Source organism: Streptopelia decaocto (genome assembly GCF_964273445.1).
Source record: "Streptopelia decaocto genome assembly, chromosome: 4".
In the NCBI taxonomy this organism is placed as follows: Eukaryota; Metazoa; Chordata; class Aves; order Columbiformes; family Columbidae; genus Streptopelia; species Streptopelia decaocto.
This window is the reverse complement of record NC_138658.1, coordinates 66,542,726-66,570,458: the sequence shown is the minus strand read 5'-3', so window position 1 is coordinate 66,570,458 and position 27,733 is coordinate 66,542,726. Positions and strand designations below refer to the sequence as shown.

General features: G+C 40.8%; 1 protein-coding gene across 3 annotated transcripts in view; it reads left to right on the top strand.

The window, feature by feature from the left end:
- Positions 1-27,733, top strand: part of AFAP1 (actin filament associated protein 1) — a 119,858-nt gene that overhangs the window by 31,988 nt on the left and 60,137 nt on the right. For all 3 annotated transcript variants that reach the window (XM_082051275.1, XM_082051274.1, XM_082051276.1), the window contains one exon: positions 23,708-23,836. In XM_082051275.1, coding sequence (XP_081907401.1) covers positions 23,710-23,836 — 127 coding nt within the window. In that variant the 5' untranslated portion in view covers positions 23,708-23,709. The remainder of the gene's footprint in view (positions 1-23,707; positions 23,837-27,733) is intronic.

The window sequence follows — 27,733 nt, the reverse complement described above, 5'->3', positions numbered from 1 at the left end:
AGGGGGTAGGAGACAGGGATGAAAAAGAGCTAATGAGGATTTTCTGCTGAGTTGAATGTTTGGGTTGTAAACTCTATAGGGGTTTGGACTGAATCCACACTGGTGTTCTGAGGTGAGTGATCTCACTACCGGTGTCCAATTATAAATAAAGTTTTGCAAAGAGAACAAATAAAGTTTTGCAAATAGAGATAAGACTGCAGCCTGGCCAAAGCCAAAAGGCAGCAAAGAGGCTCATTAAGAGGTGCAGAATCTGTTAGAGAACACAAAGAACCAATGCCCTTAGAAAACATCTGCAAATTAGAAAAAAATTACCTAGAATTAAGTAAAACACTAAATAACAAACAAATAATCTATGACCCAGACCATTTCTTCCACTTATCTTCCCCCTTGTCTTCTCTGCAGATTCACTGGCACCAGGGCATTCTCCCAGTGTAGGTGCCATAGAAAATTAAGGCAGAAGTAGGAACAATTAGTGATGATGGAATCAAATATTGCTAAGATGCTTTCTAAGCAAGTGCAAAACTTTCCTCCTATCTGCCCTTGCCTGAGTCCACTGTTACCAGAGATCTACCTCATCTAACAAATGCACAGAGAGAGGACGCCTCACCCCATCTGTTTGATGATCTTGGCATAACCTGCCCTTCTGCGAGTTTCTTAACCCCTGAGAATAAATAACCCTATTTGGTCTTTGTCATACCCAGTGATCCAAAGTTATTAGCAAAAAAATATATATTCTCTGCATCCTTGTTGATATTTCATATTCATATATTTCATGTGAAAATTTTGTATGGTTTGCTTATATCTTTGTTGTCTTTCAGTTTTACTGTTTTCTTGCTGTTTCATTGTTAAGAGTAAATAGAATCCCAGTGTCCTGTTTTACATAGTTATTACACTTTTTCCTTTCCTAAGACAAATGGATTATGTCTTTGGTTTTTCTCTGAAGCAAGTCTGCCTGATCTTTTAAGCATTTTAATCATCTATACGTGGGCTTTGTAAGCAGGATGTAGCATTATAAAAATTAGTGTTCTGTCTGTCCCACGGTTTTATACATTCCCTGTTCTATTGCTGATACATAAAGTAGATGTGTTCACTGAAAGTTCCTTTTTGTCATGTGGGATGGAGAGCGGAATCAAGATGACAGAGACAGAAAGAGACTGGGGAGGTGCCATGTAGGATGTAGGGAGGTGCTGGGGTGTCATGGGGACATGGCGCTCTCTCCTCCAAGTGCTCCACGCTGAGGAGGAGCAGGAGGGCACAGTGGGAGAGGGAGGGCCACAGCCCAGCAGAGCTGGTGGGAATGGGCATTTCTTGGTTTTCCATTAGCTGGTGTGTGAATGATGGGAACAACCTTTCCCAGCAGCATCAGGCAAGGCTACAGTTAAGGCACCCTGTGTGAAAGTGCCATACAGAGAGCAACTTTTCAGAGCTTCTTCCTAAACTTTATTCCCAATTTTCCCCTTGCCAGACTTTGCATTTTTCAGGTTTCTACCATCTGTATTGTCTCAGTCTTTTTCCTTGGTTTGTTTTTACTCTCCTTAAAGTTCTTATGTTACTTAGCTTCACATTGTTTACTTTTAAGTGGGAAAGGCTTGAAGCTATATATTTATTTGTTCATTTGGAAAAACCTCACCATTCCTTAGACCACCTAGAAGATTAAACCCTGCCAGTGCACCTATGACCCTTTGTGTGGCCTTTACGCAAAGGAATATACTGTAAATGAGGATGAATAGCAACTTGTTTCCTTCTAGTTCAGGGAAGGTTAGAAATGACTGAACCAATAAGATAGATACATTTGGCTGCTTGTTGGCAGACCTTTGAGATCATACTCTGGTTAGCTACATCTGCAGCACTTCTTGTCATGCTTTCAGATTTGTATGCTTGCAAAAAAATTAAACTGTTAGATGGCATATGCAAGAATTCATATCTTGCTTTCATATGCCTCCTAAAAATATGATATAAGGATCCCTAAATCAAATGTAGTGTCTTTCTTTAGCAGATACCAAGGCTCAGAACAAAAGAAATTAGAACTTGCTACACCACTTGGACACCCATAAGTCTATAGGCCCAGATGGGATACACCCAAGGGTGCTGAGGGAGCTGGCAGAGGTGATCACTGAGCCATTTTCCATTATCTATGAGCAATCTTGGCTAACTGGGGAGGTCCCAGTTGACTAAAAGTTGGCTGACGTGACACCCATCTGCAAGAAGGGCCAGAAGGACAATGTGGGCAACTACAGACCTGTCAGTCTAACCTCGGTGCCACGCAAGGTCATGGAGCAGATGATCTTGAGTAGCGTCACATGGCACTTATAAGAGAACCATATGATCAGGCCCAGTCAACATGAGTTTATGAAAGGCAGGTCCTGTTTATCAAGCTGATCTCATTCTATCACAAGGTGACCCAACTAGTAGATGAGGGAAAGGCTGTGGGTGTTGTGTACTTCAGTAAGGCCTTTGACACCATATCCCACAGCATTCTCCTGGAGAAGGTGGCAGCTCATGGCCTGGATTGGTGTACTCTGCGATGGATAAAGAACTGGCTGGAGGGCCAGGCCCAGAGAATTGTGGTCAATGGAGCCAAATCCAGTTGGCAGCCGGTCTCGAGTGGTGTTTAACCTGCCGGATATCTGCTGGGAGCTCAATACTGCACAGAAGAGGCAGTCTAGGAAGTTCCTAGAGTGTATAGAGGACAATTTCCTTCATCAGCTGGTAAATGAGCCTACCAGAGGCAAGACCCCGCTAGACCTACTGTTTACAAACAGAGAAGGGCTGGTGGGAGATGTAGTGGTTGGAGGCCGCCTGGGGCATAGTGACCATGAAATAATAGAATTTTCAATACTCAGAGATGCAAGGAAAACCATTAACAAAACCTCTACGCTGGACTTCCGGAGGGCAGATTTTTGCCTATTCAGAAGTCTACTTCAGAGCATACCCTGGGAAACAATGCTTAAAAACAAGGGGGCCCAGGAGGGTTGGACATGCTTCAAGCAGGAGGTTTTGAGTGCACAGGAATAGGCTATACCAGTGTGCTGAAAGGCTAGCCAGCGGGGAAGACAACCAGCTTGGTTAAACAGGGAGATTCTGAGTGAAATCAGAAATAAAAAGAGACTTTACCGACTGTGGAAAAAAGGGCTGGCTACTTATGAAGAATTTATGGAAATAGCTAGATCATGCAGAAAAAAAATCAGGGAAACAAAAGTGCAATTTGAAGTTAATTTGGCCAATTCTGTCAGGGATAATAAAAAGTCCTTCTTCAAATATGTTAACAACAAAAGGAGGGGCAAGGAAAACCTCCATTCTCTGTTGGACTTTGAGGGAAATATAGTTAACAAAGATGAGGAGAAAGCTGAGGTACTTAATACCTACTTTGCCTCAGTTTTTACCAGCAAGACAGGTGGCCCTCAGGACAACTCATCTCTGGAGGTGGTTGACAGAGATAGGAACCCAAATAGGGCCCTTGTATTCCAGGAGGAAATAGTTGGTGATTTACTGAGCCATCTGGATCCTCACAAGTCTATGGGACCAGATGGGATCCATCCTAGGGTGATAAGGGAGCTAGCAGAAGAACTTGCCAAGCCTCTCTCCATCATCTTCCAACAGTCCTGGCTCACTGGGGAGGTCCCATATGATTGGAAATTGGCCAGTGTTACCCCAGTCCACAAAAAGGGCTGCAAAGCTGACCCTGGCAACTACAGGCCTGTCAGCCTGACCTCGGTGCCTGGCAGGGTTATGGAGCAGATCATCCTGAATGGAATCACACAGCACCTTCAGGATGGACAAGGGATCAGAGCCAGCCAGCATGGGTTTAGGAGAGGCAGGTCCTGTCTGACCAACCTGATCTCCTTTTATGATCAGGTAACTCACCTGGTGGATGGGGGGAAAGCCGTGGATGTGGTCTATCTGGACTTCAGCAAGGCCTTTGACACTGTCTCCCATAATATACTCCTGCAAAAGCTGGTAGCCCATGGCTTGGACAAGTGTACTCTACACTGGGTTAAGAACAGTCACTAGTGGTATTCCGCAGGGGTCAGTGTTGGGTCCAGTCCTGTTTAACATCTTTATTGACGATTTAGATGAGGGGATTGAGACCATCATCAGCAAATTTGCTGATGACACCAAGTTGGGAGGGAGTGTCGACCTGCTGGAAGGCAGGAGGGCTCTGCAGAGGGATCTGGACAGACTGGAAAAATGGGCTGATTCCAATGGGATGAAGTTCAATAAGGCCAAGTGCCGGGTGCTGCACTTTGGTCACAACAACCCCCTGCAGCGCTACAGGCTGGGCGCAGAGTGGCTGGAGAGCAGTCAGACAGAAAGGGACCTGGGGGTACTAATTGACAGGAAGCTCAACATGAGCCATCAGTGTGCCCAGGTGGCCAAAAAGGCCAATGATATCCTGTCCTATATCAAAAATAGCGTGGTCAGCAGGACAAGGGAAGTGATCCTTCCCCTGTACTCTGCATTGGTGAGGCCACACCTGGAGTATTGTGTTCAGTTCTGGGCCCCTCAGTTCAGGAAAGACATTGAAGTGCTGGAGCGAGTCCAGAGAAGAGCAACAAGACTGGTGAAGGGACTTGAGCATAAGACCTATGGGGAGAGGCTGAGGGAGCTGGGGTTGTTTAGTCTAGAGAAGAGGAGGCTTAGAGGTGACCTCATCACTCTCTATAACTACCTGAAGGGAAGTTATAGCCAGGTGGGGATTGGTCTCTTCTCCCAGGCAGTCAGCAATAGGACAAGGGGGCATGGGCTTAAACTCTGCCAGGGGAAATTTAGGCTGGATATTAGAAAGAAATGCTCTACAGAGAGAGTGGTCAGGCATTGGAATGGCTGCCCAGGGAGGTGGTGGACTCGCCGTCCCTGGAGGTTTTTAAACTGAGATTGGACATGGCACTTAGTGCCATGATCTAATAAACGGACTAGAGTTGGACCAAGGGTTGGACTCGATGATCTCTGAGGTCTTTTCCAACCCAGTCGATTCTGTGATTCTGTGATTCTGTGTTCTCCAGGGCTCAGTGTTGGGGCCAGTTCTGTTTAGTCTCTTTATCAGTGATCTGGATGAGGGGATTGAGTGCACCCTTAGTAAGTCTGCAGATCACACCAAATTGGGTGGGAGTGTTGATCTGCTGCAGGGTAGGAAGGCCACACAGAGGGACTTCAACTGGCTGGATCGTTGGTCTGTGACCAATTGTATGAGGTTCAACAAGGTCAAGTGCCAGGTCCTGCACTTGGGTCACAACAACCCCAGGCAGCGCTAAAGGCTCGGGGAAGAGTGGCTGGAAAGTGCCTGGCAGAGAGGGATCTGGGGGTGTTGATTGACAGCTGAACATGAGCCAGCAGTGTGCCCAGGTGGCCAAAAAGGCCAACAGCATCCTGGCTTGTATCAGAAATAGTGTGGCCAGCAGGACTAGAGAAGTGATTGTGCCACTGTGCTCGGTGCTGGTGAGGCCCCACCTTGAATCCTGTGTTCAGTTTTGGGCCCCTCATCATAAGAAGGATATTGAAATACTGGAAAGAGTGCAGAGGAGGTGACAAAGCTGTGAGGGGCCTGGAGCACGAGTCTGATGAGGAGCGGCTGAGGGAGCTGGGGCTGTTCAGCCTGGAGAAAAGGAGGCTGAGGGGAGACCTTATCACTGTCTGCAACTACCTGAAAGGAGGTTGTAGCATGGAGGGGGGTTGGTTTCTTCTCCCAAGTAGCAAGTGATAGGATAAGCAGAAATGGCCTCAAGTTGCACCAGGGAAGGTTTAGATTGGATATGAGGAAAAAATTATTTACGAAAAGGGTTGTTGGGCATTGAAACAGGCTGCCCAGGGAAGTGGTGGAATCACCATCCCTGGAAGTGCTTAAAAGGCGTTTAGATGAGGTTCTTAGGGACATGGTTTAGTGCTAGAGTTAGGTTATGCTTGGACTTGATGATCCTGAGGGTCTCTTCCAACTGAAATGATTCTATGAGTCTATGATTTATCTCCATTGACGGGGAACCTGGAGGATATAGAGGAGATACCAGTTGCTTCAGTGCATCTCACAGGTCCATGAAGAACCAGAAGTGAGTCTACTGAGTCCTCTAGTGTCTTCCTTTTAGTCTTCTGTTTTTTGGGGAACAAAGGTGTTGATGCACAGCATATCATTTGACTACTTCCTAGGTTTTCCACACAGACTTTTCAGCCAGTATTTTTTCTTTTCTAAATAAGTTTTTGAGAAGTTATTGAAGCTTCTTGAAGCAAAACTGTTTGCCTCTGTGTTTGGCTGAAGGATACAGATTCTCTAATGTACACTTGAATAGGTGCCCATCTCTAAGTTACACTCAGGCAGGTGTTTCCTATGATAGTCCTCAACAGCATATCAGAATATACAGGGCTTGCAAGACACTCCCTGACAAAAGCTTATTTTCCAAACTTGAGATATTTTCTGAAAAATGCCACCTGACTGTGATAATTGCCAAAGAGCAATGTTTTTGAGGCACTGTTGCTGAACCTAAAATTTATGTTAAGAGCTCAGTGAATGCTTTTTGGTTTTAATCTGAAACTCTGCTGACAGTACTGCTCCATTGGTCACTTTCATGGATCATTGAACTGTGAGCATGCTTTGGGAAACTGCTACCAGAGCTCGGAAGAGTGATATTAGCTCATGATTTGCTGTACTCAAGCAGTATTCCCTAAGGACCAGAGTACTGGACTATTTTCAGAGCTCTGAATTCCTCTCTGGCATTGCCATTTATTTTTGTAGTGGTCTTAGGCAATTCGTTTTCTCCACAGTCACTTAGTTGTAGCTCTTTTTTTTTTCCTTGAAGAAAATTGGTAAAAGACTTGATAAGGCTATGGAGAAACTACAGTCCTCAAATTCCACTTAGTGGTCTGAAGCTGGGCTTTTATGCCTTGTTTTTTCTTCCGTAAAGTGAAGATATCAACACTCCAATCTGAAACCTCCTAAGCTGGGAGGCTTAATGAATATTCATGCAGTGCTCTGAAGAGTAAGTGCATAAGAATTCTCCAAATAATAATCACACCTGCTGGCTTTTATTCCAAGCCCCCTTCCACCCTTGCTCTTTCATTATTTCAAAATATAGTCTCAGTGCAACAAAACTGAGACTATTGCTTGGAATTTTATAATGAACATTTCAGACTTGCACATGTGGTTTGCTTGAATATGATGACAATTTTTACTTCTTGTTTTACTTTCCTGTGTTCTTCTTGTTTCAGGCTTGTAGGCTAAGCTGATACAGTTGAATACAGTTTCACCATAGCCTGTGAAATAATTTTTGGTAGTGTCAGCATGGCAGAGATATACACTAGCCACATACAGCCAGGCTGCACCCTGGCACGTGCGGCAGTCGGTGAAAAGGGAGGGAGATGTATTGACATGGTTGAGCATTTTAATTCCAAAGCATTTATTCTTTCTTACTATGGGAGGGTAAAAAGTGAAATCTGATTAGTTTTTAATTAATCCATACTGCAAATGATCTGTGGCTTGGCTTGAAATCCAGTCCTCTTGCTCACTGCTCCTGGACTTAGGTAAGCCATGTTCCTGCAGGCAAGTGCAAGCCAAAAATGTAGATCTGGGGGCCCAACATGGCCTGTGATTATCCTCCCAGGCCAGACTCTTTGGCTTCAGTGGGGAGCATTGTATGCGGAAATTGGGTGTCCCTCTGAGCCCGCACCCCCCCGTTTGGCAGCGGCTCAGCATCCTTCTGCTCTGTGTCAGGCTAATGAGGTGAGGGCCCTGGGGGCTGAGCCCTGCCAGGATGGCTGTCAGCCTCTGACTTCTTGCCAGCCATCTGAGGCAGTTTGGCATTATAGATCGAGGAGAGGCTGGAAACTAGAAAATCGTGAATGCTTACATGGTTCTGCCATCATCATAATTTTTATTGTTATTTATCAGCACCTGCACATCTGGTCCAGCCACGCTGTAGCATATGCAGAGGCTGCTCCTGCCACTGGGGTCTGGCCCCACTCATGGGACTGTGGCCCTGGAACAGCCCTGCAAAGGCAAGGAAACCTGCAAAGTGGTGTTGAAACTTATTAATAAAATTGAATATTATTAAAGTTATTAATAGTGTAATAGTAAATTCTGTATGTTTCAAACACATATTTCTAATTCACTAATACAAATATCTAATCATTTATTGTATAAGCATTTTGGCTTTTTTAAGGTTTAAGGAAAGCTTATCTCTTCTCAGAAAGTCCTTAAAGACTTTCCACTGAATCCAGGTCACATGATTTAGATCCACATTTTAATTACAAAAGCCAAAGACAAAAATAACACCACTGTCAAAAAAGGATAAAATTAGTCAGATTAATCTTGAGAGGGCCACAGCTTGATTTGGATTTTCAAATGTTCTAAGTGTTAGATTATCTCAGCAGCTGTTGACGCTCGGAGGGGCAATTTCTTTGCCATTAATGGGAATTGTTAGACAAATGCTGTTTGAATCTGAGATGTGTCTCAAACATCTGATGTTGCACATTCAGTGTGGATATATTTGGTCTATACGGCTAATTTGATGTTATAGTGCAGAAATTATGTTGACACCAGATTTGTGGATTTAGAGAACTACAGAACATGCAATTTTCCCAGTCCTTTGCTGGTGTTTCCAGGGGGGAAACATCAGGTATTCCTGGTATAGGATGTACACAAAATTCTCCCTGTTTGCCATGGGAATGGGTCATCATCTCTGTCATGTGTCATCCTTCTCCTTGTGATATGTCAGGAAATCAGACAGTGAAGACCACATGATTCTTCCATATTGAGATCCCCCACTATTGCCTGATACTAAGATAAAAGTGATTTATAAACAGCCAGAGTTTGGGACTACAGCCTCACGGAGCGCCATGGGGCGTTAATTTAGGTACAAATAGACGGTGTTCCACCATGAAGTTACTTTAACATGTACTAGGTATTGCACCTAAAAACTGATCAGTCCCTGATCCAGTCCATCCTGTGGCTGTACAAGCACACGTGGAAGCCCAGAGAAGAGCCAGGAATGACAGCCTGGGTTTGAGAAGGGTACATGCGGCTGCTCCTTTTTTTGGCAGCACTGAGTGATGCTCCGTGAAGGTCTATGTGGTACTAAGCCTGTGTCAGTTTCTCATCCGTAAACCAGAGACAGTGCTACTTTGTAAGCCAAAAGGTTGGTAGGAAAATGAAATAGTTAATAGGTCTACAGTACCTTGAGAATGTAAATCACTTTCTAAAAGTTATGTGATGATATTTACTCTCCTGCCTCTCTCACTTGAAAAATTGCAAAGAGTTATTTTAGAATCCATGCCTTCATCATAATTCATTTCTTGATTTGGCTATTAGTTTTCATCAGTTTGCCATCTGGAATGAAAAAAAAGCATAATCTGATTTTGCCTTTCTTTGTATGTCTCCAGAAGAATTGGAGACAAAAAAGTGTAGTAATGGCAAAACTGATTAAAGCAGCACAGAAGAGGAAAAAAAACCTCTTTACCACAAGTGCATGCTTGCATCTTTCCTATTAAAAAAATGTTTAACTGAGATAAAACCTTTTTGTTTTTCTTTAAGAAATACTCTTAAGGTTCATGGAGTCTGAATGATCCATCTCTGTCTTGTTTTTCTTCTCATGCTCCTTCCCATTCACAGGACAGCCTGGCCTTTTTGAATCACCTTTCTGCCACTCTCAAGCATTCCAAAACAAAGACTTATTTAAATAGTTTTGATTTTTCCACTGTCTTTTACCACCTTTTGCCAATTGTCTGTGGTTGTCTTGTTGACAGGAGGTGAAGGAGGTCATCTTGCATTATTTTATTGCTAATGTGTGTATATGTTGTGAGCTGCTGCAAGTAGGGGGACAGAACTGGGAAGGACTAGGACATGATGAAACATTTTAACCTGTCTTACATATTATTTCTTTTCAGTTTTAGCAGCTTATTGCCTATAACCGCAGTGCTCAAAATATAACTTACGAAAAAAAAAGGGTTGCAGACTTTCTTAGAAGTTTCTTCACTGCATTTTTCAAACTGCTTTGAACAGGAGGGTAGGGGTTTTGCTGGTTTGTTTTAGATACATACATATCTCTAGAATTCCCCTAAAACCTATCAAAGTTGATTTGACTGCTTTGTTTCTTAATTTCTAACTTGAGTGATGAAAAGTGCATGTAGGGTAAAATCAGTTTTACTAGCAGGCTTTTAAAAATATTCAATTTGATAATGTTCCTGTAAGCAGTTTCCAGCATGTCTTACATGGGAAAGAACAGATTTCCATCTCACAATTTTTCCTCTGAAGCCTGTGAAGTTAGCCCTTCTCTAAAATCAATATGTTGCAATTTACATATAGGGAATACCTTTTTGAGACTTTCTCTGGATTAAAGGCCACGGGATTAAGATTTGTATGAGTATGCTAATGTCAGGGACTTTATGGCAGTATATACTTGATTATTCTCACATTTCTACTCAATGCAGTGCAAATCAGATGCAAATAAGAAACTATTAGGAATAAATGATTGAGAGGATAAAATGCAATTTTTGTTGTTTCTTTAATGTCCATGACTGGTGAACAGCCCTAGACTTTGAACTAGGAAATCTAAACAAGACCAGCCTTGAGTTTTCTGTACATTTGCTTGTGAAAGACCTTTTAATGTTCTCTGAAAGAAATTTACACTTTATTAATTTACTTTTTAGCTCAAATGAAAGTGTATGGGGCAAGAAGAAGAAGGGAAAGTAAGGGAGCACAGACCAGGAGGAGGAAGATTTAGGCCAGTTTGTTTCAGGGTGTACAGTTGCAAATGGACCATTTTGGTCTCTCTTGATGAAGGAAGGATCCTGTCAGATTAAAGGCCAGTGTTGCCCCATTTGAGTTGCAAAGAGAATTGCACATGTGGTCTAATAATCATCTGTAGCACCAAGGAAGACAGATGCAGCATTAGCTTCTGATTCAAGCAACCGCCGTATTAATTTTCAAGTGAGCAGCAGCAGAAGCAGATGGTGAGATGAGGCAGGGATGCAAATGTTTGCCATCGATAGCTTTTACCCTTGTGTAATGGCAGTGGCTGAGCTGGTGGAGCCAAATCACTGCCCGGCCGCACCAGCTGGTCCTTCCCCAGCCTGGCCATGGCGGGATGCTGCACTGGCCTCATCTGCGCACGGCTTCAGGCGTGACACACATTATTTGTGCTATGATGCAATGGGATAGCTTTTATATAGAGTCAGCACATTTTTGATAATAACTGAGACCAACAGATGCAGCAGTCTGTGGTTTCCCAGTTAGGTTACGGGTCTGTGAAAAACAAAGCATATAAACCCAGGAAAATATGCAAACTTCCAGAAACTGAAATCCTTGCTGGGTTTTGTTTTTTGTTTTTCTTTTTTTTTCCCCTTGAAAGGGGGTGCTGGCTTTTTGCCTTTGAGATCTCAGTGGGAGGACATTTGGCAGAGCATCTTCTTTGTTACTCAGGAACAGAGGAAGAACTGGGAAGCACCTTTTAGCAGATATTGTTGAACAATCCATCCAGGGCCTTATCCAGTGATACAAGGCATGAAATCGATGGCAAACTCAATCCCCGGTGGAGCTCATGTTGATCAGGATATTCCCTCAGCTGGGACCGAAGTCTGGTGGGCACAAATGGAGTTGCAGTGATCCTTCTGGTCATAAATGTGGCTTCCTTGCCCAAGTGATATTGCTGAAGTATGCTCAGAGGTAGCTGTATAATATGAATAGAAGGTTTTGTTCTGAATCCAATGGTCCATTTTTATCTTTATGGTGTCTATCAGCTGACACAAGCGGGCAGTCACGAGGAGAATACGCTGACTATACATGTGAAGTGCATTTTTTTTCTCTTTTTTTTTTTTTTCTCTTCGTATCCATCCAGATATGAAGATTTTAGATGTCCTAACAGTGAGAAGCTGATGTCATTTGTGCTGTTCTGTGGCAGCTCATTTTACAAACAGTAAATTAACGCATTGCCCTACAAAAATGCACCCAGACTTGGGATGAGTGAGGGCCTCTGGTAATGGTAACATTTCAGATATATATCCTCTGAGATTTGAAATACTCTTTACGGATTTTTTTTTTAATGTCACCTCACTGTTGAAAAGGGCCGTCTGTTAGCAGGCACGGCCAGGCAGTGCCCATGCCAGTGCCAGGTACAAACCAGCAGCTGCCCTGTTCTCCATCCTCTGTCCTGCATCCTCCCACTGCTGGCAAGGGGAACAGATACCCGACTATTGGTATACTTTGCTCTTGATACACAGGAATGAAATTACTGCCTTTTAGATGTTAATAAGTAAAACACGGGTATTTTCTTTTCTCTGATCTCATCCTATTCTTGTGGTTAGTGAAACTGATCAGAAGAATTGGGACTTCTTTTTTTTTTTTTTACCATGGGAAAATGTTTGCGCAGTCTGGCCTAAAGGTAGATTTAAAAAAAACAAACAGCTGCATGACGAGACATGGTACAACTGTGAGGTGAGGGCGAATGTGAGGATTATTGTTGAAGGGAATGCTGAAAGAAAGAGGGATTTCATGGGAGAGAGGGAGGTTGTCTGGCCAGGAGAAGGAAGGCTGTGCCAAACATATGGGGCAGCGTAACCAGATGTAGAAAAACTGGATAATTTTGCAGAAAACTGAAAGCGGCCAAGGGGGGTGAAATCCAGGGAAGTAAATTTTCCCTAAGATCTTGTAGGTGAGTCTGTCTAGCACAGTGTGTATTCCAAAGAGGTGTGAGGGTGATTGGATAGAAGAGGAAAAGGTGGCTGGAGCAGTCTGAGAGGAAGGTGTTGGCAGCAGTTCATTAGTGTTTGTTAAACATATGTTTGTGGCTTCATGATAAATTCGAAACACATCTACAATTAAAATGAAATCTCTATAACTTACAAGTATTAGCTGTATATCCTGGGTAGCAATGAATTAGTTGAGCATTACTGAAACCATAACTACACCAGATAAGGACCCACATTTTTTAATAATTTTGTTTTCTGTTTTGTTGTGAGGGGAATTTGCTGTTTTATTTGTTTTATTCTGTATCTTTAGAATATGAAGATAGTTTAATGTTTATTTTGTTTGATGAGGGAAAAGCAATTTTAAGTCCAACTTGTGTATTTAGGCAGATCGTATATAAAACAAAACTAAACAATCAAAACCCCCACACAACACAAAATAGTAGTTAATAAATTTGTTAGAATCTGTATTATTTCAGACAAAGGTTCAGGTTCCTTCCGGAATTTTGTACTCCAAAGAAACATTCCAGCAAACAGCACTAAGATTGCTGTAGTCCACTTCAGTGTCCAGCTTTGCACTTCGTCTTTCTGCAGGTCCAGCTCATAGTAAGTCTTCAGAATAACTGTTGGTACTATGAGAAAGAGAGTTTTCTTTGAAAGCTTGTGCAGTATCCAGTATTTCACCTTTCAGGGATCTGACTGTGCATTTTGAAGGCTTCTGTGAAGAAATTGCTTCACTAATTTCAGTGGTTCCGTCCATGTTATGACACATTATACAGTCAGTAATTCAAATGACATATTACTGATTTTTAAAGGAAGAGTTCATGGTTTGTGTTACATGCCATGAAATGCTCAAGTCTTTTGAAATTTAATGGTATGATTCCTTGTTTTCTTATCTGATCAGTGCTGGAGACAAAAATCACCATATTATCAGTACTCCGGTTATTGAAAATATGTGGCTTTATGATTAGTGTGTTTCATATGGTTCACTAGATGGCTGTCAGTGACATGGTAACAACTTCTTACATCAGATTTGATGGCACTAAATCCGGTCATGAAAACTGTTCCAGAGCATTCATGATCCTTCCTCTACATCACGTTCAGTCTCAAGGCCCCATTGTGATAAAGCCTGTTTTGCCAGGACAGTGAACCTTACCTGCATACAGCTGCATTTCTTTAAAAGTCTCATGGGCACCTCCAGCATTGTGCTAGAATATTTAAATGAGGAAGTTTCTGCGTATTTTTGAAGGCAGAAAGCAGTATGAGATGTTATTACAAAATTGTGTTTTGAATTCCAACACAGTCCTCAGCTCAACTGGCAAAATATCTGTTGACTTATTGAACCAGCTTGTCACTTGTGTATTCTTTAGCACCACTACTAACAAATATATAAAGCACACTTTTTTTCCTGACTTCTGTTCTACGGTTTTAAGGAACTATAGTTTAGTTTCTGGGACCTAAATTTTCATAGATTTCTAAGAAGTACATGTTAACCTTATCTGCTTTTCAAGAGAAAGTGTAACCTTTGCTTATAACTATGTATGGAGACAAAAAAGAAGCCTTGAAGGTTGCTCTGTCAAGCTCCATTAGCAAGTGTGAATTCTGCTCCTGGCTGATTCCTTACCTCTAGTTAGTGTGTTCGCTGTGACCATCCTTCGGAGCAGTCTGTGTCCAAGCCCAGAGGCACCTGGACCAAATCCACTCACCCTGTCAGTCGGCACAGGAGGTTTACGTAGGGAGCCTTTGGTCGGTCCGATGTTGCATTGCTGTAGAGGTGTGCTGAGTGAGGGAGCTGAAAGGAATAATATGCCTCTGGGTGGATGAGCTTGACTTTTTGGGGTTTTTTTGGTCAGAAACTATTAACGTTACGATTTTATTTAATTTTCCTGTCTACATTGTGATCAAATAGGAGAACCAGAAAGAGGAAGAGTCAGAGAGACATTGATGTATTTCAGAGAATTAACTTAAGGGCTGCAAGGGACAAAGGAATTGAAATTCCCCATTTTAGAATTACAACTTTCCTACTTCATCACAGCTAGCTGAATCTGCTGTTGAAACGCATATATTGCTGTTTTCCATAGGGGATGTATTTCACGGTCACATTTACAGATTGTGTGTGTCAGAGACACGTCCAGGTGAATGGTACACCAAAGAAGCTCAGCAAAGTGATAGAAGGTGTGTGTGTGTGCGCGTCCTGGAGAAAAAGCTTTGAGGGCCTTGCAGAGGAGGAGAGCTGTTCCACGTCACCCATTGGTGGATTTGCTTAGCATAGAGGCTCTGCCACCAGCCCTACTTTTGCATCACCAAAGTCAGTCCTCACTTTCATTACCTGCCTGACACCTCGAACTCTGCTTTCTGTCTCCCACCACAGACTGATATCAGATCCAGTACCATTTTTTTTCCGTTAGTGCCATACAATTCCAGTGCAAGGGGCTAAATACAGAATGCAATATTAATAGTACTACATTATATGTGCTGAACACTTTATTTGGTTTTGTCATCTTGACTGTGTCTTGGTTTATGAGGTTTAACAGGTTGGTTTTCATTTTTCCATAAAACCAAGAATTTTCTGGGGCAACTTGTCTAAGACATTGTTCCTTTTTGAGCATCAGACTGTGCAAAGCTGTTAAAATTATAGTTTGGGTGGCTGCTTGTGAGGGAAGTTCAGTGTTATGTAAGAAGATGGTTACTCCGGGATATTCTCTTAAAGTCCTATACATTTGTACATGTATTTAAAAAAAATTTTAAAAGCTTCATGGGAATAGTCGAACATGCTTCTCTCCTTAGGAAGAACACCAGACAATAAGCAATGTATGGTAGAAGTTACTCACCATGCAGTGGACCAAGCAGTGAGAATTGTGGTATAAAAAATTTTTGTAGGATACCAAAGCAACAACAACAACAACAACAAATCTTCGCATACAAATGAGAGGACTCCTCGGCTTGTTCTTATAAAATGAAATATTATGTCATTTCTGCCCACTGGAAGCCTATAACACCACATTCACAGAGTGCAAACTGTTCTTGGACTGTACTGCAGGTATAGCTGTAGCCTTAGGACTTCTTGAATAATTTATAAGTTTACTATTTTACGTATTATGTATGAAAATTGTGTTGCTGAATACAAAAAATACCAAATGCAACTGTGCAGTTCCTACCGTTGCCATATTTGTATTTCTTTGTCATTGTTTTACAACTCTGTTTTTCCATCCCATTAAGTTCATTAATTTACTGTCTCACATTCTTGCTGGATATGTAATTATTCACAACTTTGAAAGAAATCCCTACCCTAAAAACAGATTTCTGTGCACCTGAGGACCTGGGTGAAGAACTCATAGATGTACTGCAATGCTTTGTGTCTCAGTCCTAACTGAGCCTCATCTCCTCCTGGGACCCAGAGTCTGGGGCAGCTTTTCACCTCCTACCACAGATTTTCTTCCTCCTTTTTCCCTCATGAGGGAACTGCTTTTCTTTTATGGAATCAGAGCCTGTTTATTAATTCTGTAGTGGCTGCTTATCTTTTGTGGTTTGGAGCAGTGGAGGAGTTGAGCTAATGCAGGAGCCAGTGAGCAAGACCTGGAATGTCTTGTCCTGACAAGATGATATCAGCTGATACATTTGGAGATGGTTAAATGGAATAAATTTCAATGTTTTGCCCTAGTAGGGCCATGGGAGTCTGAAAAGAAAACTCAACCTGAATGCCCACAGTGAGCACACGGACAGGAGGGTGAGGGTGTCAGCCAGGCTGCTGGGTATGCAGTTGGAGAGAAATCCGTGTTCTTTTGTTTTACAAGGTATGTTACATTCATTTGGGAAACAAACAAAAAAAAACTCATATGGAAAAATATACTTTTAGAGAAAGCCTTCAGCAACTTGTTCAAGTCCACTTCTGTAGTTAGTTACCAGCAATTTTTTTGGCTAGCATATTATGAGTTCAGTGTAGATAATTAATACTTTAATAAGAATAAATGCCTGTAATACTAATTTTTGCCTTTTCCCTTTGTCTTCTTTCTTCGTTCTTTTCTTTTTTGTTTTGTGAGTCCGTGAACTTGTTTGAAAGGAAGCATTCCTCTCCAAGGTCTGTGGCAATGCTTAAACAGTGGTCTGGACTTTAAAAAATAAACTCTATCCATCTACCTTATGCTCATAGATTACACTCTTGCATTGCTGTCACTTATTGCATGGCTGTAGCTGGCTGAGTAGGATTTTTGGCAGCTTGTTTCTTGTCCAAACATTCCTTAGTGCTTTCCCCTTCTTGTTTTATCACCTAAGTATTGCAACAGCAGCATTTGGAGCTCTGGTAACTTTTTTGGAAGGCTGGTTTTGTAAAAGCCAGTTTCTTGAAAACCGAAGCAGAAGGCAGAAAGAAAAAGAGGAATACATGTGGATTGTGGCTGAAAGGATCCCTTGACACTTATTGAGCTTGATCATAAATATGCATGAGACAGGAGGAGTTGTAGTAGCTGTGTTTTGCCTCTCTTGCCCCAAGCTGTCTGGAAAGACGGTTTGTGACAGTCTGGGGAGCTCCGAATTTTAAACAAAAGATGATTGTTATGAAGTTTTAGAGAGGTTTAAGTATCATTGTTTTTTTTATGCTTATACATTTTGATGACAATCCTTGTATGTGTTTTACTTGCTCTGTGTTAATTCTTCATCTTTAGGGCTTCATCTACTTTTTATGGTTCACCCCTTTTTCATACATTTTTACCATTCCTTCCTGTAATGCCATGGACCCCCAAGATGATCATTTCTACTTTTTGAAGCAGGTCTTCAGCACATTTAGCAGGTAGAGTTCAACACCTCATGCCCTACAGTCAATAGGGCAGCAAAGAAAGGACAAGGCAAGCAAGAGAAAACTCTCCTACTGAAAAATCTTGTCTTTTCACTCTGTGTTCTTCAAACGGCATGTCTTTTAATTTCTTGGTGGATAGGATATTTATATAGTTTTCAAATACATTTCTGATAGCATATTGAAGAAAATTTAAAATTTCCCTAGTGCTAAATACCCTGTCAGTATCTGCTTCCAAATTTTGTGTATTTCTCTGTGAAATTCTTTTCCCAGATAATTATAATGTAGTCATGAAAGAACTTTTTCATTAATTACTGGATTTTTGTAACTGCATTATTGGATTGAGTGGAAGCAAGTAAAAGTGATTTTGTGTTTTTCTTCATAGTTTGAAGATGTTTGTCTCCTTATGGCTTTATATTTTTAATACTGTCTCTGATATTTATATTTTTATAAAATACAGACATGGATTCCCCAGCTGTATTCTATTATGAGCATTTTATTAAAATATTCAAATGACAACATCCAAAACTTAGGATGATGACACTATTTCAGTAGAAATGGCTATAAACATGCAGTTCACACTCTGGTTTTGATTCAGAACTAGATCATATGTCTGGTTTCTCCACTGTTGCTTATGTACCCAAATGCCAATGAGGTTTTTTTTGGAAAGAGTGGGCGAGTCTGTATGTTTCAAGAAGTTTTTGCTTATTGGATCTCAGTAGGCTTTAATTAGATTGTGAAGTGGAATAACTTTTAATCATTCAGCCAGCCAGCCATCATCAGCTTTGACTTTCTTCTGAAGAAAGTCCCAAAGTATCGTACTGCTAACAGAATATGGAGGCTTAGATTTTTAAGAGGTGAGAACACAGATGCATTTAAATCTTTTTTATGTCATCTGAAACTGCAGCATGAACATTTTTCAGAGAATAAACAGCATTATAGAATTAGCTATGTGTTTCGTTTAATATAGCATTGCAATAAATTACCATAAAGGCAATTAAGGCTGGGTCATCCACTTTGAAAACCTCTTAGTGGTTACCCAATATAGTGCTTGTGTGTGTACACACGCATGTGCATGTGTGCGCTTGTATTGGGTTGTATTTGGATTCAGATTGAAGTACACCTATTCTCAATATCTGATTTTCACTTATAGCTTGAAGATTGGCCTCATAAATACAATAGAATTTTTTTAGGAAGTTAAATGAAATCCCTTCCTGCCCCTGGACGTATGGCACAGAGTGCTGGCATATATTTGGGGCTTTCCTAGATGTGCTTTCAGTACATGCAAGTCCCTATACTAGCAGAGGAGTTGCTGTGTTGTGCAGGAAGCCAGATTATGTGATCTCTTCTAGTGGATCTCATCAACATAGTCTGTTCCGGCCCTTAACATCTGTAAATGTGCAAGGAACTGATCAAAAGGATCATCTAAGAATTTGAAGCTAAATTTTAATTCACATTTCTATGATAGGTTTGTACACCGCTCCTAAGATTTTTTTAAATCAATTTGAAGTGAAAACTTTGTATTCTTTAAAAAATGGTTATAGGCTAGTTAGTACCCATAAATATAGATTTGGGATAATTACATCATCATGCACTTTCAATCCCAGTTGGTTTTCATTCTGGTTTGGAAGAAAAACTACAGTGTGATGTAACTGCCTTCCTCTGATTATTTTTACCTTGGTGTATTCTGTTGCTGGCTCATGGATATAGTTTTTATGTACTGTCACTTGAAAAACTTTAAAACTCTTGAGAGCCAGTCTTGGAAGCCTTTCTGGATGTATCATTGTTTTTTATTTGTGCGTGGCAATTGCAGCAGCCCATTAGGGGCCTGTAATTCCTATTGAGCATAGAATGACTTCTCATCATTTAATATGGAATGTGATTTTGCTCCTCAGTCGAGCTAAAATCTGCTTACTGTTGTGATTAGCATCCCTGGGCTCCGCCCTGACTTTCACCACCTGCCACTTACAAGTCATTCCTTTGGCAATGAGAATACAGCCAAAACTGTCAAATAAATTGGCCCCTTTTTGAGAGCCTTCTGATTATTATTCTTATTTTGTGGTGATGTCAGATTTCCAAGGGTAATCTCTCACTGGAGGAGTATGTTTTTCTTTAGGACTTGCATAACCCTCTCATTTTTAGTCTCTGTTTCAGAACTAATGATTACTTACTGAAAATATGTATTATGTGGATTTTCTATTATTTAGTTCCATTATTTTTTGTGAGCACATCATTACATTTCTAGGAAGGAGAAGAGAAGATTCTTAATCCAGAAAATAAGCCAAGAATTGAAAACAGGCAATTTTTTTTTCAATGTACGTACAAGTTTATTCATTGCTGTCTTTAAAAAACAGGAGTTTTCAATTCTTTATGCACTCCATGGCAGTATTTGTGTTCTTTGCTTAAGAAGAAAAAGTATTAAAAAGCAAAGCGTATTTTTAAGATACACAGGAAGAGTATTTCTTGCTAACTGGGAACAGTGTTTCTCTTTTTTCTTTTTGGATGTTTGACATCATTGCATATATAGAGTAGAGTATTGCGTCTGGGTAGGAACAACCCCAGGTTCCAGGATTAGTTGGGGAATTACCTGTTGGAGAGCAGTACAGGGGAAAGGGAACTGGGGGTCCTGGTGGACAGCAGGATGACCATGAGCAACCACTGTGCCCTTGTGGCCAGGAAGGCCAATGGCATCCTGGGCTGTATTAAAACGGGGTGGTCAGTAGGTCAACAGAGGTTCTCCTTCCCCTCTACTCTGCCCTGGTGAGACCACACCTGGAATATTGTGTCCAGTTCTGGGCCCCTCAGTTCCAGAAGGACAGGGAACTGCTGGAGAGAGTCCAGTGCAGAGACACAAAGATGATGGAGTGGAGCTCCTCCTGTATGCGGAAAGGCTGAGGGAGCTGGGTCTCTTTAGTTTGGAGAAGAGGAGACTGAGGGGTGACCTTATTAATGTTTATGTAAAGGGTGAGTGTCACGAGGATGGAGCCAGGCTCTTCTCAGTGACAACCAATAGTAGGACAAGGGGTAGTGGGTTCAAACTGGAACACAGGAGGTTCCACTTAAATTTGAGAAGAAACTTCTTCTCGGTGAGGGTAACAGACACGGGAACAGGCTGCCCAGGGAGGCTGTGGAGTCTCCTTCTCTGGAGACATTCAAAACCTGCCTGGACACCTTCCTGTGTAACCTCATCTGGGTGTTCCTGCTCCAGCAGGGGGGATTGGACTGGATGCTCTTTTGAGGTCCCTTTCAGTCCCTAACATTCTATGATTCTGTGATATACAAGGTGAAATTCAGAACTTTGTGCTTGCACACATTGGTGGGTTACAACCCCAATTTGATCCTGTTAGAAAAATAAGAAAAGCAATATCTAAGTATTTATGCCAGGCAATTTACAGCCGCTGCTAACTTTTTTTCTGTTGACATAATAAAATTTTAAACTAGCTTTTACAACTGTTTACTTGAAGTCAGTGTCGTATACCTGTAAGCTTGCAAAGGCAGGAAGAGCAAGTCTTCTTGAGCTTTCTGTTCCTTTGTGATGCACTATTAGATATTTGAACCACAATGCTGGACACCAGGCCAAATGTAAATGCGGTTAGGATGAACATGTTACTAAAGCGGTGGCTTTGAGAATTTTTAAGCATTGCCTCACTGGTGTCAGCTTCATCTTGTCATACTCTATCCATCCTAACCAAGGTACTTCTTTTTTTGTTTTTTAATCCTCTGCTGGGGGCAGTGAAACTGCTTCCAGTAACTTAAGTGGCTTGGTCATTTGTAGATCAATGGGCTGTGGTCACCAATGACTGTAATGCAGGTTTCCTCTGAAGACATAGAGGCAAAGGAGAAGGCCACACATTTATGTGAGGAGGCCTCAGGAGGGATTTTGGCTGATGCCAGCTCCCAGGAGTCTCTCCAGCAGTGGTTTCCTATCTTCTTTTCTGTTCTTTGCCTGTCTCTTTGCCTCATAACTCCCTCTTGCTCTGTTTTCATTTTTATCTGTTTATGTTAGATTATAAGCTCCTGAGTACAAGGATCTTATCATTTTTAATAACTGAAAACAGTTATGCACACTGTGCACATCAGTGATATCTGATGCTTTCATCCTTTTCTCCCTTTCCAGAAGTGAAGGTTCTCAGCAAAGAAATGGGGTTATTGTGGCACAAGGTGCTCATGGTGAAGAGAAGGGAAAGCTCCCTTTCAACTTATGTACAGTCCTTGCAGTAAAGAAACCATAAAACATGCTATTGCAAATATATATTAATGCAGTAATATATGCAATTACAGACAGTAGTTTATATGGCTGTAGACCTACTTGAAAAATAGGCATTTATTGTACTGTATACTGATCAGATTTCACAATGACTGTCTAGATTCTATTGTATTGGTTGCTTTTGAAATATGTGTACTATAATAAGTAAGTAAATATAAAGATATTAACGTATTCCACAATTAAAATAAAATTCATAACAACAATAAAAATTTATCTTCAAAGCATACTTAAAAGCAAGAGACCACTATACACTAAGTGGAATATAGATCTTATTTCTAAAGTGTGTAATTTAAAACATAAATAAGAGCTGATTATTTGGCTATCATTTTTTTAGGGTCACAGGTACTCTTTATTTTTTCCTCCTTGAGTCTTATGATCACCGCTTTGCAAATCTGAACCTTTTTGCCTCAGAAAGCTGTGTTGCATGTATGTAGTTGTTCCATAAGGTGAACAACACTGGAAGTAATACGGTGATTGTGAAATACTTTGGATTTCTGATGGACTTCTAGGCAGCTACTTGCCAGAGTAGCCAGAGTGTACTGGCAGTTAGTTACAGTTGACAAACAAGTGGGGGAATCTGGATTCACTGGAGACAAGAAGGGGCCAACAGTTCTTTGTAGGACTGTAGCTGACATCTGCAGGTTCCCTTGCACGGTGCTGTGCTCAAGTGTTGGATAAAACAAATGCATCTAGACCAAGGGTTGTTTGAATATCCAGACATGTTCTCAGAAATGGAAAAAACCATTCCAGGTTCACTTGGGTAAACAACCGTATCAGAAAAGGTTTTAGGAGTAGGGAAGGGCTGGTAAGGGAGTAAGCAGCAAGGAATGTTCTTTTTAGACACTTGAAGAGGCCTAGCAGCAGTCGCCTAGTTAGGCCTCGAAAAGATGGTAAAAACAAATGTGAATAAGCAGAGAAAAATTTAAGTAGAGGCATTTTTGAATGAGGATAGCACTAAGATTAATCCTAGGTGTGGCCCTGGAATGAAATGGATGTTTCTTCTCATCTTTTAACGAGGATAATGTAATCAGATACAGAAAGTATGGAAATGTGAATTATTCTATCCAAGATGAAACTTAAACTAAAAGCAGAGTCCACTTAAACAAAGAGACCAGAGAACCTCAGAATTATGAGAGAACTAAAGCGTGAAAATGAGGTTCAAAACCATGGGCTTCTAATATACCTAATGAATAAGTATTACATGATGAGGCTGTAACAAATGCAGGTACATGTGTGGTCTGAGCTACTGCAGTTATTAAGACAATGCAACACTCAGCGTTAATATGAAAGGAAAAAGAAAAAAGTAGAAATGTACTTATAAAGTTTGTTGGTAAAACAAAAGTATTGGGCATGCAGAGAGGGAATGCCATTTTGTCAAAGAACTGGAAAGCCTTGAGATCTGGAATAGTAGAAATAGGATGAAATACGAAGTGCATCATCAGGAATCCAGGGTTTGGAGCTTGTCTTTGGAAGTTATAAGAAAGACAAATCACTGTAGAAAAGGAATACCTTTTTTTTTTCTTTTTTCCCCACAGCAAACAGAAGAAATAAGATGAGGGAAAGAAAGATTTTCCCTAAAGTTTTTTGAACTTATCAATTTGTCTCAAAACTTTATCAAACTATAATTTTGTTCTGCAGTTAGAAATTGTTTGTTAAAGGGGAGGCGAATTAGAGTGGCACTGCTAGAAAAGCATATGGCCACCACTCCTGCACTTATTATACTTTTGTCTAGTGCTGATTTGATGATGTGGTGTGTGAGAACTGTCTTTTCTGCATCAGTTTTGAGGTAACTGCTACAAATGTCAGTAAGGTTCACCAGTGGGCCAGTCAATTGGTTTTATTGATGAATACAGTCTCTTTCCTGCAGGGGTGACCATAATTTTTTAAGAAATGCTAGAAAATAACTATGAGTGTAAATAAATGAGAATTTACTTTGTACTTTATCTAAGGGAACTTTTTAGAAAAAGTAATTTTTTTTTGTCTTTCAGCCATGGAAGAGTTAATAGTTGAGCTGCGTTTGTTTCTTGAACTTCTGGACCATGAATATCTAACTTCTACTGTCAGGGAGAAGAAGGCAGTAATAACTAACATCCTCCTGAGGATACAGTCATCAAAAGGTCAGTGTCATGGGTGGGTTTCCGTGATTGCAGAATGCACAGAATAAGTCTGTGCTCAGTGAAATAGCTTTCAGGGCTAAAGACAAGCCCTAAATTGAAGGAACATGGAAAGACAGGGTGAAGCCGAAGTGTATATTTCCTAAATGCTTTCCTTCATGTTCGGCAATAAAATATAGCAAATGGCATACTGGAAGTATCTTGGGTGCACAGGGGTGAACCCAGCCGCAAAATTACGTGCTGGATAGAATGTTTTTGCTTCTGCTGATAGAGTGGTTACTTCATTTTATTAGTGGCAGCAATGCTATTTATGAGTTTTGATGGGAAAATAATACTGCATCAGGGAGTGCTGGGCACAGCAGCATTTTATAGATGTGGGGGTACTGCATGCTGTGTCTCTGTCAAATGACCCAAATCCATCAAAAGTCTTGATATTGAGGGGATGTGTGACTGATACAGGAGTGCCAAGCCAGAGCTAGGAAATGGCTGTCAGCATACTTTGTTTGCATTTTGCAATTAGAACTATATTCACTTTCCCCTTTTCTTCCTATCTAAAACCATTCTGATTGCACAGTTGCTTTTGTCTCCATCAAGATTATGGAACTGAATGCAGTATAAGTGGTTCACTGTGTACAGCAACCTTTCCACAGGGCTTATATGAAGAATAACCCTAATTTTTTTTCAAAGAGTACTCCTGTATTTCCTTGCAGCACCTTTCTGTATAAAGAGGCATCTGGGCTGTAAGACCTCTGTCTCTCCTACATTTAGCAGAAATACCGTCAGTGTAAACCCCCAGTGTTTAGATTTAAAAAAAATACCAGAGTGCGTTGAAGAAAAGTGCCACATTGTGAGCAGCTGCAGTTCTCATGGTTTGTTTGTTCTCCAGTGCTAAAAAAATATGGTCTTGTTTGATGCAGTGTTTCCCCTCTTCAGTAAAGAAATAATTTTTGTCCCAGAATGCAAGTCCAGGGAGATGAAATTGAAAATGGTGATTGTCCTTATTTCGGTTTTGACATTCTTAAAGACCCATTGCTGGTTTTACTTTATTAAAGAGAGAAGGAGGCAATTTCACATGTTGTGGAAGGGGGATTCATGCTCCAAAAGATGATCAAAATATACCAGACTCCTCAAAACCAAAATCTATAGGTGAGAACCTCCAATAGATATGTTTAGAAACAGCTGTATTTTACAGGAGTTTAAAATAAACACAACAATACTGATCTGACACTGTGTTCTTCTTCTAACCTTTTAAACTAGATTTAATATGAAAAACATTTGACTTCCTCAAGAAGTCAGACAACATTCTGTTGCCAGCTTTTCAAACACAGGGATGGATTGTCATATCCTTTTCTTCTGGATTGTGGGTGGTGTTTCAGGACACAAAAACTACTGCTCTACTAGTAAATTAAACAGTACCGGGTATGTTTCTGGTTCCTGGAACTCAATTATTTATGCTGTTAAATTACAGAGTAGTCCTTGGCATGGGTTTGGCCTGAGCTGACTCGTCTCCTCTATCAGTTCCTAGGCATGATTTGAGAATGAGCACAGGCAAATATCTGTTCCAAACAGACAGTTGAAAATAATCACCCTCCACCTAGGTTTTGAAGGGTGACAGACTAACTGTATGGATATAAATTTCTCCATAACCACAGCACCTTCCCAGGCATGTTTAATTTATGACTATAGATGTGGCCAAGAGTAAAAAGACCCAAGGACCATAGCTTTCTGCTTTTCAGCATCTACTGTTTAGGTTTTAAAGTCTATTACAGGTTCTATAACAAGATCCATTACATCCTATTAGAGGATCCATCTATTAACAAGATCCATACAAAAGCCATATGTTAAGTGGTAGGGCCTGGCTCAGTGCAGTTGTTACTGGAACATTTTATCCACTTCTAGTGCCTATATTCAAGAACGCATTTCAAATAGAAGTTGTAAAAGTGATTAAAGGATCCAAAAATATGCCTTCACATTATCCAAGACGAGGTATCACAATTAATCTCCATGTAAAAAAGGAATGCCTGCAAATGAGCTTAGATTTACACAACCAGAAAACAGTGTGCAATGGCTAAACGTTTGTTTCAAAGTGGAAATAAAGCACATGTTTTGAGCACTGAAGATGTGAACTAGTGGAAGAACTTAGTAAGGTCTGCATGCCATTGCTGGCATTTTATCAAGATGGAATATTTTGCTAAAAGATGTACTCTAGTTCAAACAAGAATTAATTCAAGGAAATCCCATAGTTCAGTTAAGCAAGAGGTCACAGCACTATGCTTGATATGTCTATAAACTCTGGTTTATGGAACTGTAGTTTTAATAGAGTGTAAGCCAGCATGGACTCTAAAAAAAGCATCCTGTTTCTCTCCCCAGGCTACTCATTCTTGCTCATCATGTATTGCATCTTTCTTTCTGCTAGCACAAGCATTATTTGCATTTTTTTTTGCTGGTTTAGTCCTAACCAGTGTCAGTTCCCTGGTCTGGTTCAACCTGAGGCCACACAGATGCTTACGCTGGCACAGAGGAGAGGTTGGTGGAGGGACAGGAACAGGGCAGGGAAGGAGAGGAGAGGAGCTGCCTCCTTGGGAGCTCTGCCATCCTGTGCTGGCTTCAAGTGTGTGTGAAAATACCCAAGGAGTCATGTACTTTACTGGAGTTGACCCTGCTGCTTTTTTTATCAGTTATAACATTCAGTACTCCCATCCCTTTGAAACTATTTATCCCTTCATTGAAGTTAAAAGCAATAAAAGATGCATAACCCCACAGTACTCTGTAACTAAGCTGAACTGTCATTTGGAGTCTGTTTTTCAAGATGTTGTTTTACTCCACCCACATAACTCCACCAGAGCTCTTGGGTCGCTGGCACAGTTTAAGAGGCCTGAGGACTGTGCTGAGTTCAGACTCTTTGAATGCATTTGCAAAAATCAACTGTGTGAATCCAACAGGATATTTCAATTGCCTGAGCAAACCATTTAAGATCAACGGGGAACAGTAATGAAGGATCTGTGCAACTGGGAACTGGCTGAGTTCTTTATAACATCTGGAAGTGGACAATTATGTTTTTCTTTGTAAAGGTGTGGAAATTATTGTAATGGGCTGGTTGGCTTTTCGTAAAACACTTTAAACTCAGTAAGTTCTTACTTGGGGAATTCTTCAGAAACCTTTTGCTTTGTTTTGTTCCATCTCCCAAATGCACAATGTTTTCTTCATTTAATATCTACAACCAAGAGAACTGGGCCAGGCAGATGTGTTCTTCAGGTCATAGTTACTTGGCCTCAATCTGCCCCACATCCAAAACAGTGGTTACTGTGAATAGCCTTGGCATGCCCGATCAATTGTAGGGCTGAACGAAACACTTGGCATTTCCTTCTGAAACTCATACTTTTTTCTAGAAAACAAAGACACAAACAGTTTATTTTGGAATAAGAACTCTTGTTGGACTTAGTCATTTAATATGACTGTCAATATTGCCTGTTTCCTTAAAAGGACTCGATGCTGTAAACCTATAATACTGACTTTGCTGTACAATTTTGTAGAAGATAAATGTTAGAGCAGGTTCTAGCGTAAGAACAGTTTAGGACTGGGGAAAAACTAGTTTTACAGAGTTGATAGGATTCACGTGGAATAGTGGGGGTTTTTTCTTCTGTTTTGTTGTTGGGGTTTTTTTAGGTTTGTTTTGGTTTGATTTGGTTTGTTTTTTTTCCAGTAAAAAACCCTTCATATTTGACTTCTGGTTGTTATGGGAAACTTTGGTATGAATAGCAGTCATAATCAGGAATCATCCTACACAAGGAGGAACAAGTGCAAGTTACACTGAAAAAAAAGAAAATTGGAATGTTTCCCATGACTAATCCCCTCTTGATTTGTAGGAAAAAAAAAGAATCTGTGGCCCTTAGAGCCAGT